The following is a 13,145-nucleotide window of genomic DNA, read 5'->3' on the forward strand; positions in this document are numbered from 1 at the left end:
GATGACAACCTAGATAGGTACTTGATGACATGCTAGATAGGTACTTGATGACAAACTAGGTAGGTACTTGATAGCATGCTAGGTACGTACTTGATGGCATGCTAGAGAGGTACTTGATGGCATGCTAGATAGGTACTTCACAAGCTAGATAGTTATTTCATGGCATGCTAGATAGGTACATGATGACATGCTAGATAGGTACTTGATGACAAGCTAGATAGGTACTTGATGACATGCTAGATAGGTATCTGACGGCATGCTATATAGGTACTTGATGACGTGCTAGATAGGTATTTAATGACATGCTATATAGGTACTTAATGACATGCTAGGTAGGTACTTGACAACAAGCTAGAAAGGTACTTAATGACATGCTAGGTAGGTACTTGATGACATGCTAGATAGTCAATTGATTACAAGTTAGATAGGTACCTAATGACATGCTAGATAGATATGTGATGGCATGCTAGATATGTACTTGATGGTATGCTAGATAGGTACTTGATGGCATGCTAGGTAGGTACTTGATGGCATGCTAGGTAGGTACTTAATGGCATGCTAGATAGGTACTTCACAAGCTAGATAGTTATTTCATGGCATGCTAGAAAGGTACATGATGACATGCTAGATAGGTACTTCATGACATGCTAGATAGGTACTTGATGGCATGCTAGATAGGTACTTGATGACATGCTAGATAGGTACTTGATGACATGCTAGATAGGTACTTGATGACATACTAGATAGGTATTTGATGGCATGCTAGATAGGTACTTGATGACAAGCTAGGTTGGTACTTGCTGGCATGCTAGATAGGTTCTTGATGGCATGCTAGATAGGTACTTCACAACCTAGATAGTTATTTCATGGCATGGTATATAGGTACATGATGACATGCTAGGTAGGTACTTGATGACATGCTACATAGGTACCTGACAACAAGCTAGAAAGGTACTTAATGACATGCTAGGTAGGTACTTGATGACATGCTAGATAGGTACTTGACGACAAGCTACATAGTCAATTGATTACAAGTACCTGATGACATGCTAGATAGATATGTAATGCATGCTAGATAGGTACTTGATCGTGTGCTTGATAGTGTTAGGTACTTGATGGCGGTCTAGAAAGGCACTTGATGACAAGCTAGTTACTTCACGGCATGCTATATATGTACTTGATGGCATGTTAAATAGGTACCTGATGTCAAGCTAGATAGTTTCTTGATGACAGGCTAGATAATTATTTCATGGCATGCAAGATAGGTACTTGATGACAAGCTAGATAGGTACTTGATGACAGGCTAGATAGGTACTTGATGACTGGCTAGACAGGTACTTGATGGCATGCAAGATAGGTACTTGATGACAAGATAGGTACTTGATGACAGGCTAGATAGGTACAAGATGGCATGCAAGATAGGTACTTGATGAGAAGCAAGTTACTTCATGGCAGGCTATATAGGTACTTGATGACATGCTAGATAGTTAATTGATGACAGGCTAGATAGGTACTTGATGACAGGCTAGATAGTTAATTGAAGACAGGCTAGGTAGGTACTTGATGGCAATCTAGACAGTTACTTGATGGCATGCTAGATAGGTACTTGATGACAGGCTAGATAGGTACTTGATGACAGGCTAGATAGTTACTTGAAGACAGGCTAGATAGGTACTTGATGACAAGCTAGATAGATACATGATGGCATGCTAGATAGGCACATGTTGACATGCTAGATAGGTACTTGATGACAGGCTAGATAGGTAGCTGATGACAGGCTAGATAGGTACTTGATGACAGGCTAGATAGTTACTTGATGACAGACTAGATAGTTACTTGATGACATGCTAGATAGTTACTTGTTGACAGGCAAGATAGGTACTTGATGACAGACTAGATAGTTAGTTGTTGACAGACTAGATAGGTACTTGATGACATGCTAGATAGGTACTTGTTGACAGGCTAGATAGATACTTGGTGACATGTTATATAGTTACTTGATGACAGGCTAGATATGTACTTGATGACATGCTAGATAGGTACTTGATGACAGGCTAGATAGTTACTTGTTGACAGGCTAGAAAGGTACTTGATGACAGACTAGATAGTTACTTGATGACATGCTAGATAGTTACTTGTTGACAGGCAAGATAGGTACTTGATGACAGACTAGATAGTTAGTTGTTGACAGACTAGATAGGTACTTGATGACATGCTAGATAGGTACTTGTTGACAGACTATATAGGTACTTGATGACATGCTAGATAGGTACTTGTTGACAGGCTAGATAGGTACTTGATGACATCTTATATAGTTACTTGATGACAGGCTAGATATGTACTTGATGACATGCTAGATAGGTACTTGATGACAGGCTAGATAGTTACTTGTTGACAGGCTAGATAGTTACTTGTTGACAGGCTAGATAGGTACTTGATGACAGACTAGATAGTTACTTGATGACATGCTAGATAGTTACTTGTTGACAGGCAAGATAGGTACTTGATGACAGACTAGATAGTTAGTTGTTGACAGACTAGATAGGTACTTGATGACATGCTAGATAGGTACTTGTTGACAGACTAGATAGGTACTTGATGACATGCTAGATAGGTACTTGTTGACAGGCTAGATAGGTACTTGATGACATGTTATATAGTTACTTGATGACAGGCTAGATATGTACTTGATGACATGCTAGATAGGTACTTGATGACAGGCTAGATAGTTACTTGTTGACAGGCTAGATAGTTACTTGTTGACAGGGTAGATAGTTACTGGATGACATGCTAGATAGTTACTTGAAGACAGGCTAGATAGGTACTTGTTGACAGCCTAGATAGGTACTTGATGACAAACTAGAAAGTTACTTGATGACATGGTAGATAGATACTTGATGGCATGCTTGATAGTGTTAGGTACTTGACGGCATTCTAGAAAGGCACTTGATGACAAGCTAATTACTTCATGACATGCTAGATAGGTTCTTGATGACAAACTAGATAGTTACTGGATGACAGGCTAGATAGGTACTGGATGGCATTCTAGATAGTTACTTGCTTGCATGCTTGATAGGTACTTGATGACATGCAAGATAGGTACTTGTTGACAGGCTAGAGAGATACTTGATCACATACTAGACAGTGATAGGTACTTGATGGCATGCTTGATAGGTACTTTATGGCATGCAAGATAGGTACTTGATGACATGCTAGATATGTACTTGATGACAAGCTAGATAGGTAATTGATGGCAGTCTAGATAGGCTGTTGATGATATGCTAGATTGGCTCTTGACAACATGTTAGATGGGTATGTGATGATATGCTAGACTGGTATAGGACTTGATGATATGCTAAATACCTGTGACAAGGTAGGTAGGGATATGGCAGGTAGGGAAATACATCATGATAGAATCAAAGAAGCTGTGCTGATTATGCTCTATCTGAATTCATTAACTCTTTTAAATCTTACCTGACTTTTGACTCATCTGTACCTGAATTCATTAAGGTTTCTATATCTTACCTGACTTTTGACTCATCTGTACCTGAATTCATTAAGGTTTCTATATCTTACCTGACTTTTGATTTGCCTGTGTTTGAATTCATTAAGGCTTTTAAATCTTATATGACTTTTGACTCATCTGTTTCCTGCTTTTGTTTTACCTTATGCCATTATGAAATGTCTTGCATGGCAATGTGTTTTTTTTTTCTTTTCTTAAGCATGGACTTCTTTTCTTTTACTTTTTGACTTTGTGGGTAGATAATTATCTGTCTGCTGTCTCCAGTATCAACAGTCACAGACGAACATACTTTACTTACCATGAACTTGACATGGTTTTATCCCCTGTGTATCAAGGAAACACTCATCTTTTATTAAAGCTGTAATTTGTTGGCTGAGATCTATGACCAAGAGATATACCGCACGATAGCTCAGGAAAGTCTGGTGAGTAGTGTAATAAATATATTGTCCTGCAAAATCCCACATTCCCAATGCTGCATATTCCACCATACTCCTCTCCAGTTTGTCTGAATTCTCATTGACCAATTGGAGGATTTCCATCACTGCATCCTTCTTATTTTCTATGGACCCTTCCTCACTGCTTGCTTCTGGGCTCAAAATGGCAATGGGTGATTCTACAGGCTGAGAAAAAGTAGGTCTGACTTCTTGATCAATATCTTGCTTGGCCCTGACTGATAGATCATGTTGAGCATGTCCATTATCATGTTTTTCACTGATGACATGGGCTTCAATCTCTCTTGGCACCTGCTCTTTGTCCTTTGACTTCTGAACTTGCTCATTTAAAAGCTTTACAAGCCGCTGAAGTCTCATGTATTGCTCTGCATCTAAAATGAAGAACATAATCAAAATAATTTGACCGTAACAAAACATTGACTATTTATATGGAAAAAGTTGGCAAAGCAAGCATCGGATTCCACTAGAGGTTCAAGTATTCACTGCCCAGGATCTCTGCTCTAGGGCTGTGGAAATGTTAAAAGAAGCCTGTTGTTTAGCCTTGTCACAAAGAAGTCCACCAAAGGACTCCCACAAAGTCCTAACAGGAAAGTTGGTCTGGATTGGTGCATAGACCATTTAATCACAACGGCATCAGCGATACTTTATTCTGAGTCACGGAGAAGATAATTATCAACAAACCAGCTTGAAAAGACACTAAAATAAATAACAAAAGGAATAATACCTTGTACAGACTGTAAGAATGTGAGGTGTTCAATCACTAATGTATACATATAATGGTTAAGACTGGTGTGCTACCTCTTTCCAGAGAATAAAAAGGCAAAAGTCAGATTAAATGGAAAATGAATTTCGGTGATTCAAACCGAATTAAAACAAACAAAACAGAATCAAGATGAGGCCCACGAACCAAACTTGCAAGGATGGAGACAAATGTAAACCTGAAACCTATGTGTGTATCTGTGTGTTAGGGTGGGGGAAGGTAACCTAAATGCAAGGTTATGAAGAAAGATACAATAAAACAAATGCCAACAACTCGAAAGAGCTAATTACACCCTTTACATATGATGCAGGCAATGAAAATTCTCATTTGTACAAGCCAACATAAATTCAATTGTCTTTGAAGAGTAATAAAAACTTCTGTGATGGTGGTTACCAAAAAAGAATGAGTGGTAGTACACATAGGCCAGGGTCATGGGTTAGACATGAGTTAGGGCTAGGGTTAGTACACATAGGCCAGGGTCATGGGTTAGACATGAGTTAGGGTTAGGGTTAGTACACATAGGCCAGGGTCATGGGTTAGACATGAGTTAGGGTTAGGGTTAGTACACATAGGCCAGGGTCATGGGTTAGACATGAGTTAGGGTTAGGGTTAGTACACATAGACCAGGGTCATGGGTTAGACATGAGTTAGGGTTAGGGTTAGTACACATAGGCCAGGGTCATGGGTTAGACATGAGATCTTCCCAGAATTCACCATAAGGGATACTGAACTCACATCATACAGTCAGGGGTAATTTCCATCTAGAAAAGTGTAAAGTACATAACACCAGCAGATAATATATTTAATGATGATCAAAGACGTTTGCCAATAATAGGGTTCCTTTATTGCACATGCATGTTATTTTACAGTGATATACATGCAGGCTTTGGTAATCGCTGGTAATGTCTCTACTGTTACATGCAGTTAATGCATAGGATGTTGTGCAGTTGTTGTAACATAGAACTGCTACCAATAATGGAGGCAATAATGATGAAATACAACTAATCCTTATCTTTTTCCATTGAAAGGTATTTATCAAACATATTTCAAACACAATATACACATTGTTTTGTTGAAAACCTCATATCATAATTTTCATTCAGGTGGAGTAGTGACAACTAAACTTTCAAGTCAATTTGTCACAGCAGCCATACTAGATGTATGATTGGCACCATTTTCATTTAGGACCAACTTAAGTTTCATATGAAGTCTACTGGTGAAAATCCCACGTTGATATATCAATTCTTTGGAAAGAGTGACAAAATTTTCAAGATATTATTTTCCATTCAGAGAACTGCAAATTTTAAGATGGCCATACTGGATGTCAGATAGCCATGATTTTCATATATGACCAATTGGACACCATAAGAATGTCTTCTGGTAAACACCCCATATCAATATGAATATTTATTCAAGCAAATTTTAAAAAAGAGATTTTCAAGATGGTGGCCTTATTTGAAGTTCTCACCATTTTTATATATGACCCACTAGTCATTATAAGAAGTCTTTCAGTAAAAACCATTCAGGAGCAGTGACTACAAGATTTTCAATATGGATGCCATGACGACCATTCTGAAGTCCAATCTGCACTTTATTTATGGCAACATAAACGTTACAGCTTAAATAATATCTGCAAGAGAATGGAATAAAAATACCAAGAGATGAAAAACATTTGTGTTAATATGATTCGTGGCTGAATCACATTGGACTGTAAAAATTTCATGCAATTGCAGCACAATATCAAAATTACCCCATCAGGCAAGTCAGCAGAAATAATACAAAGTCAAAGATGAATATGATCGCAGATGAACTGCATCCACTACTGCCACTGAGGAACAAGTCAAAGTTCTAGAATTTAAATTACATAAACGTCTTGGCCATTATAAGTGATTATTCCAAGCATGCATGCTCCAGGTAAAGATAATACAAAGCTGTTATCAAAGATGTGTCTAAGAATCAAATCGACATTACAACATTTTATAAACTCCTGAGTTAAAGCAGGCAATGTTCTTGGTGTAAATTTGACAGTGTATCTTGACAGATGCATAGGATCAATGGCATACTGTTACATCCTGAGTTAAAGCAGACAATGTTCTTGGTGTACATTTGACAGTGTATCTTGACAGATGCATAGGATCAATGACATACTTTTACATCCTGAGTTAAAGCAATGTTCTTTGTGTAAATTTGAAAGTGTATCTTGACAGATACATGGATCAACGGCATACTTTCTATAACACACCATTATGTGGACTGAGTTACATACTAACACTAAAGTATCCTCTGCTGAAAGAAAAATGACAACCGATGTTTTGCAAGGGCACTGGTGTTTTTTGTATGACATCACAAAAGTCATCACACAATTCAGCCTCAACAATACCAACAATATTCGAATTAAATCAGGTTCGGTAAAATAAAATTTCCTGTGAAGGCTACTAAGGTCAAGAAAGTTTTAACATCTCATCACTTGTATTGTTATTACCATGTACACTTGAGATGAATATTTTGTATGCAGTTGCCCTATCCCCACATATAAAAAGCAAAAATCTGCATGGGCAGACTGAGGTAGACCTTAAGTGATCGAAATGGTTCATAGTTGAAATCTCATTAGGTATGAATACAAAATCTTTCAATTTATTTGTTGTTGTTGTTGTTGTAGGGTTTAACGCCATTTTTCAGCACAAGATATGCTACACATGGCGGCCAGTATAACTGGTGGAGGAAGAACCTTGGAAAACCCAGGGAAAAACCACCGACCCATGAGAAGCTACTGGCAGGCTTTCCCATGTACCCATGCTAGCCGAGCCTTGGGCATGAACACGCGCAGACAGAGGTGAGATGGCAGTGATCCGTAACGGTGAGCGCTTTAAACCACTCGGCCACTAGGGGCCCCCTTTCAATTTATTAAAAAATCTCCAGGTCAACATTGCCTTCACATATTTAGCATGAAATAGGTTTCATAAGCATGACTTTTACCATGGTGGAATTAGTAAATAGTTGCTGCATTCTTAACTTCCTAGAACCCAGCAAGAATATTCTAAAATTTTCTGCATAAAGTGAAGATCCCATCTTTGATCTGTATGGATTTTGAATGTCTGAAGATTCCTGAGGAAGACGCAAAAATGTATCCATCTCTGCTACACCAAACAATGTTCACTCGATGACAAGCAAGTTGCTGAACAAGTCTCATGCAGATTTTGCTACATTGTAATCAGATGCAGCAGGCAAAGTGACCTGCCAATGTTGTTCTACAGAAGAACATGGTAGTGGTATTTACAAATTTGTTCAATGTCACAGCAATATGGATATGTCAATAGTCTGCCTCACTCACAATACATAATTATGAGCAGTGATGACACTCACAAGTTTTCCAAGGCAAGACATTGCTAGATATATAACAAACCTTTCAGCTCCACAGATGAAAATGTATATGATTAGTGTCACATCACAGGTGTGTACAAAACATATGTGAATAGTGTCATGTCACTGGTGTGTACAAAAATGTGATTAGTGTCATGTCACTGGTGTGTACAAAACACATGTGATTAGTGTCATGTCACAGGTGTGTACAAAAAATATATGATTAGTGTCATGTCACTAGTGTGTACAAAACGTGATTAGTGTCATGTCACTGGTGTGTACAAAACATATGATTAGTGTCATGTCACTGGTGTGTACAAAAAAGTATATGATTAGTGTCATGTCACTGGTGTACCATGTAATGCTTTATAACTTGTGAGGGTAAAATGGATACCTGATTATGCAAGCAGTAGCAACATCATCAAGTTCACCAATAAACATCATCCCAAACACAATGGGAAAATACACAACATTTAGAGTCAGCCAGCTGCAATTCATTAAATCAATATAGTTTCTCTCAATATTTCTGTCAAATTGTCAGCATTTTAAATACTGTGTAGTTGTCTCTAAAAATAAAATAACATCTCCAAGTTCCACCAAAGAAACTTACACAAGTAAACACCTGGCATTCCAGTGTACCACACACACACACACACATATATATATATATATATATATATATATATATATATATATGGTACAGTGTTTGTGTGTGTGCGAATAACTATCAATAAACCAAAACGGAAAGAAAGAATGAAAATGTATGCTAAGCAGCATACCACTCAGGTGGCATAAGTGCCTTGAATGTCAGAGGTCATGGGTTCGATCCTGAGCCAAGTTATACTAAAGACTTTTAAAATTTGTACAAACAGCTGCCTTGCTAGGCACTCAGCATTAAGAGGTTCATATTAGGACTGGTCATCCTCTTGTCTGGATAATGTGACTGGGTTGGACATCATGCTACATTGATGTGGCATGATGCTCCAGTGCAAGACATCACTATAAACTGCCACACTACAGACATCGTAACAATATGACTGAAATTTTGTAAAGCTGCTTTAATAATCCATAACACACACACACACACACACTAAGCAGCATATGCAAAAGACAATGCCTTTAGAGTAAATAATTAGTTAATTAGTAAACAGTGTTAAATACCTAAAGAGTTGACCCTAAGAAAGGACGGTGGCATAAAAATGGGCCGTATAGAAATAAATTGAAATAATCTTGGTTCATGTATGGTACCTACGCTTGAGACAATAGATTTGAGCTGTTGTCAAGATGAATTCACACAAGTTTTATACTCAAAATATCACCAATCATATTGGAATGTTCACCTTTTTTCCTTCTTTTTGATAGCTATTTTCATCACAAGTCTGTTTACCAGAAAATGAAAACAATTTTGCAGACTCATTTTTACCAATCAGATTTCAATCATCTTGAAATCCCTTGTACACACACATACATACACACTGGTAGTTACTAGTGAAAAAGACGAAGTCAAGGTATTGATCTGTATTCATCTATACTCCACATCAACTTATTTATACTCCACATCAACTTATCTATACTCCACTTACTCATCTATACTCCATATCAACTTACTCATCTATCCTCTACACAACGTACTCATCTATACTCCATACAACTTACTCATCTCTATCCATATCAATTTACTCATCTATATTCCACATCAACTTACTCATCTATACTCCATATCAATTTACTGATCTATACAAAATATCAACTTATGCATTTATACTCAATATCAACTTACTCCTCAAAACTCCACATCATCTTACTCATTTATACTCCACAAGAACTTACTCATCTATGTGCCACATCAAAGTACTTATCTATACTCCACATTAACTTATCCATAAAGGATGGAAAATTTACATAATTAGCAAATTTGACTTAGAGGCCTACAGTAACTTCACCTGTGTGCTGACTGGTGATGGCTCACCACGGGTACACTTTATCTTGCTTAAATCATATACTCTGACGTGATTCAAGGGTCAAGGCATTGTGTATTGAAGACAGTGACCTTATCAGTAATCCCAATCAGAAATGCCTACTATAACACAACTCCTAATTGTCATCTGTACAGAGCTCTCACCTGGTCAAATTTACACACATTACACACAGACACACCATTTCTAAGTGCAAGATAGTCTTTATCTGGGTGGCTGTTAAATTGGTGACAGGCCTTATTATTGTTTTGGGGTTTAACACCATTTCTAAGTGCAAGATAGTCTTTAACTGTTGGGTGTTAAATTGGTGACAGGCCTTATTGTTGTTTTGGGGTTTAACACAATTTTTAAGTGCAAGATAGTCTATATCTCATGGCTGTTAAATTGGTGACAGGCCTTATTGTTGTTTTGGGGTTTAACACAATTTTTAAGTGCAAGATAGTCTATATCTCATGGCTGTTAAATTGGTGACAGGCCTTACTGTTGTTTTGGGGTTTAACACCATTTCTAAGTGCAAGACAGTCTTTATCTGGTGGCTGTTAAATTGGTGACAGGCCTTATTATTGTTTTGGGGTTTAACACCATTTCTAAGTGCAAGATAGTCTTTATCTGGTGGCTGAGACTCAAACCCACATAGACAGAGTTGAGATGGCAGTGATCAGTAAAGGTTAGTGTTTTAGACCATTTGGCCACCCAGGGCTCACAGACCTGATTGTACCACAATGATTACAGATGTGAGATGGCAGTAATTAGTAAATGTGACTGCTTTAATCCATTTGGCCACCCAGGGCCCACAGGCCTGATTGTACTAAAATAAATACAGAATTGAGATGGCAGTGATCAGTAAAGGTGTTTTAGACCATTTGGCGACCCAGGGCCCACAGGCCTGATTTTACTACAATGATTACAGATGAATGGATGGACAAACATACAGAAGACATAATGCCTGCCATTTACCACTGAAGCATGTTGAGAATTGTTTTCTGACTTAATGTGTTACTAGCAGGATGACACTGCATATATGTGAAGTAGTTTGCAATATGACTTCAGGATCAATGTTTGGAATTGGTTGGACTGCAATATGACTTCAGGATCAATGTTTGGATTTGGTTGGACTGCGATATGACCTCAGGATAAATGTTTGGATTTGGCTGGACTGCGATATGACCTCAGGATAAATGTTTGGATTCGGTTGGACTGCAATATGACTTCAGGGTCAATGTTTGGATTCAGTTGGACTGCGATATGACCTCAGGATCAATGTTTGGATTCGGTTGGACTGCGATATGACCTCAGGATAAATGTTTGGATTCGGTTGGACTGCAATATGACCTCAGGATCAATGTTTGGATTCGGTTGGACTGCAATATGACTTCAGGGTCAATGTTTGGATTCAGTTGGACTGCGATATGACCTCAGGATCAATGTTTGGATTCGGTTGGACTGCGATATGACCTCAGGATAAATGTTTGGATTCGGTTGGACTGCGATATGACTTTAGGATCAATGTTTGGATTTGGTTGGACTGCAATATGACATCAGGATCAATGTTTGGATTTGGTTGGACTGTGATATGACTTCAGGATCAATGTTTGGATTCGGTTGGACTGCAATATGACCTCAGGATCAATGTTTGGATTTGGTTGGACTGCAATATGACTTCAGGATAAATGCTTGGATCAGGTCGGACTAAAGGGTGTGAGAACATGGAGGGCTGTCTTTGAATATGCAATGGAACCTGTAAGAATTTGAAATGGCTTCAGTTTGTTAGTGTGATATGGATATTTAACGTAGCATTAAAAAACTATTCAGTCATATCACTATGATGTTTGCAGTGTGGCAGTTTATAGTGATGTCTAGCACTGGGGCATCGTACGACAGACATGCAGCATGATGGCCAACCTAGTCACATTATCCTGACATCAGGCAGACCAGTCCTAACACTAACCTCTTAATGCTGAGCACCAAGCGAGGAAGCTGTTAGTACTATTTTTAGAAGTCTTTGGTATGACTCAGCCAGGGATCGAACCTACAACCTCCTACATTTGAGACAGATGCTGTAACCACTAGGCCACTGGAGCAGTTCAGCAATGGCTTGAGTTACTCTAGTAATTAGCATTATATTAATAGCAGTAAACATAGCAACTACTATCACATTCTGACATAATGACTGCATGTGTTGCTTGTAAAATTGTAATATGGGTACATGATATAAGGTTTAAAGTTCAGCATGTAGTGCTTATAAAATTACAATCAGTGTGCATGGTATGCATTTAAAGTTCAGCATGTAATGCTTACAAAATTACAATCTGTGTATATGGTATGTGTTTAAAGTTCAGCAAATGGTGCTTATAAAATTACAATCTGTGTATATGGCACGAGTTTCAAGTTCTGCTGGTAGTGCTTCTAAAATTATGATTTGGATAAATGGTAGTGTTTCAAGTTCAGCATGTAGTGCTTGTAAATTTCTTGCATGGCCAGCATGTAGTGCTTCTAAAATTATGGTCTGGGTACATGGCATGAATTTTAAGTTCAGCATGTATTGCTTGTAAAATTATGCTCTGGTTTATGTCATCAATTTACAGTTCCGAATGTAGTACTTGTAAAATTACAACCTTGGTCTATTCCATGAGTTTCAAGTTCAGCATGTTGTGTTTGTAAAATTATAATCTCAGTAGATGGCACAAGTTTAAAGTTCAGTATGTAGCTAGTGTGTGTGTGTGATTTGGACTTTTAACACTAACCTATTAATACTGAGTGCCAAGTGAGGCAGTTGTTAGTACAAGTTTTGTAAGTCTTTCGTATGACTCAGTCAGGGATCAAACCGCACTTGAGACAGATGCTCTAACCACTAGGCCACCAGAGCGGTAGATGTAGCTCTTGTAAAATTCATGATCTTGATACATGGCCTGAGTTTAATATTCAGCATGGGGTGCTTGTAAAATTACAATCTGGGTCCATGGCATGAGTTTAATATTCAGCATGGAGTGCTTGTAAAATTACAATCTGGGTCTATGGCATGAGTTTAATATTCAGCAATAAGTGCTTGTAAAATTACAATCTGGGTCCATGGC

At 38.0% G+C, this 13,145-nt stretch overlaps 1 protein-coding gene across 1 annotated transcript in view; it reads right to left on the reverse strand.

The window, feature by feature from the left end:
- LOC149774806 (uncharacterized) overlaps positions 1–13,145 on the reverse strand; it is a gene marked incomplete at its 3' end in the record, with an annotated part of 164,274 nt that overhangs the window by 65,153 nt on the left and 85,976 nt on the right. The window contains exon 5 of the mRNA XM_089944721.1: positions 3,822–4,346. Coding sequence (XP_089800847.1) covers positions 3,822–4,346 — 525 coding nt within the window. The remainder of the gene's footprint in view (positions 1–3,821; positions 4,347–13,145) is intronic.

Source organism: Sinohyriopsis cumingii, unplaced genomic scaffold, assembly GCF_028554795.1.
Source record: "Sinohyriopsis cumingii isolate HCF-2022 unplaced genomic scaffold, ASM2855479v2 utg000131l, whole genome shotgun sequence".
Taxonomy (NCBI): Eukaryota; Metazoa; Mollusca; class Bivalvia; order Unionida; family Unionidae; genus Sinohyriopsis; species Sinohyriopsis cumingii.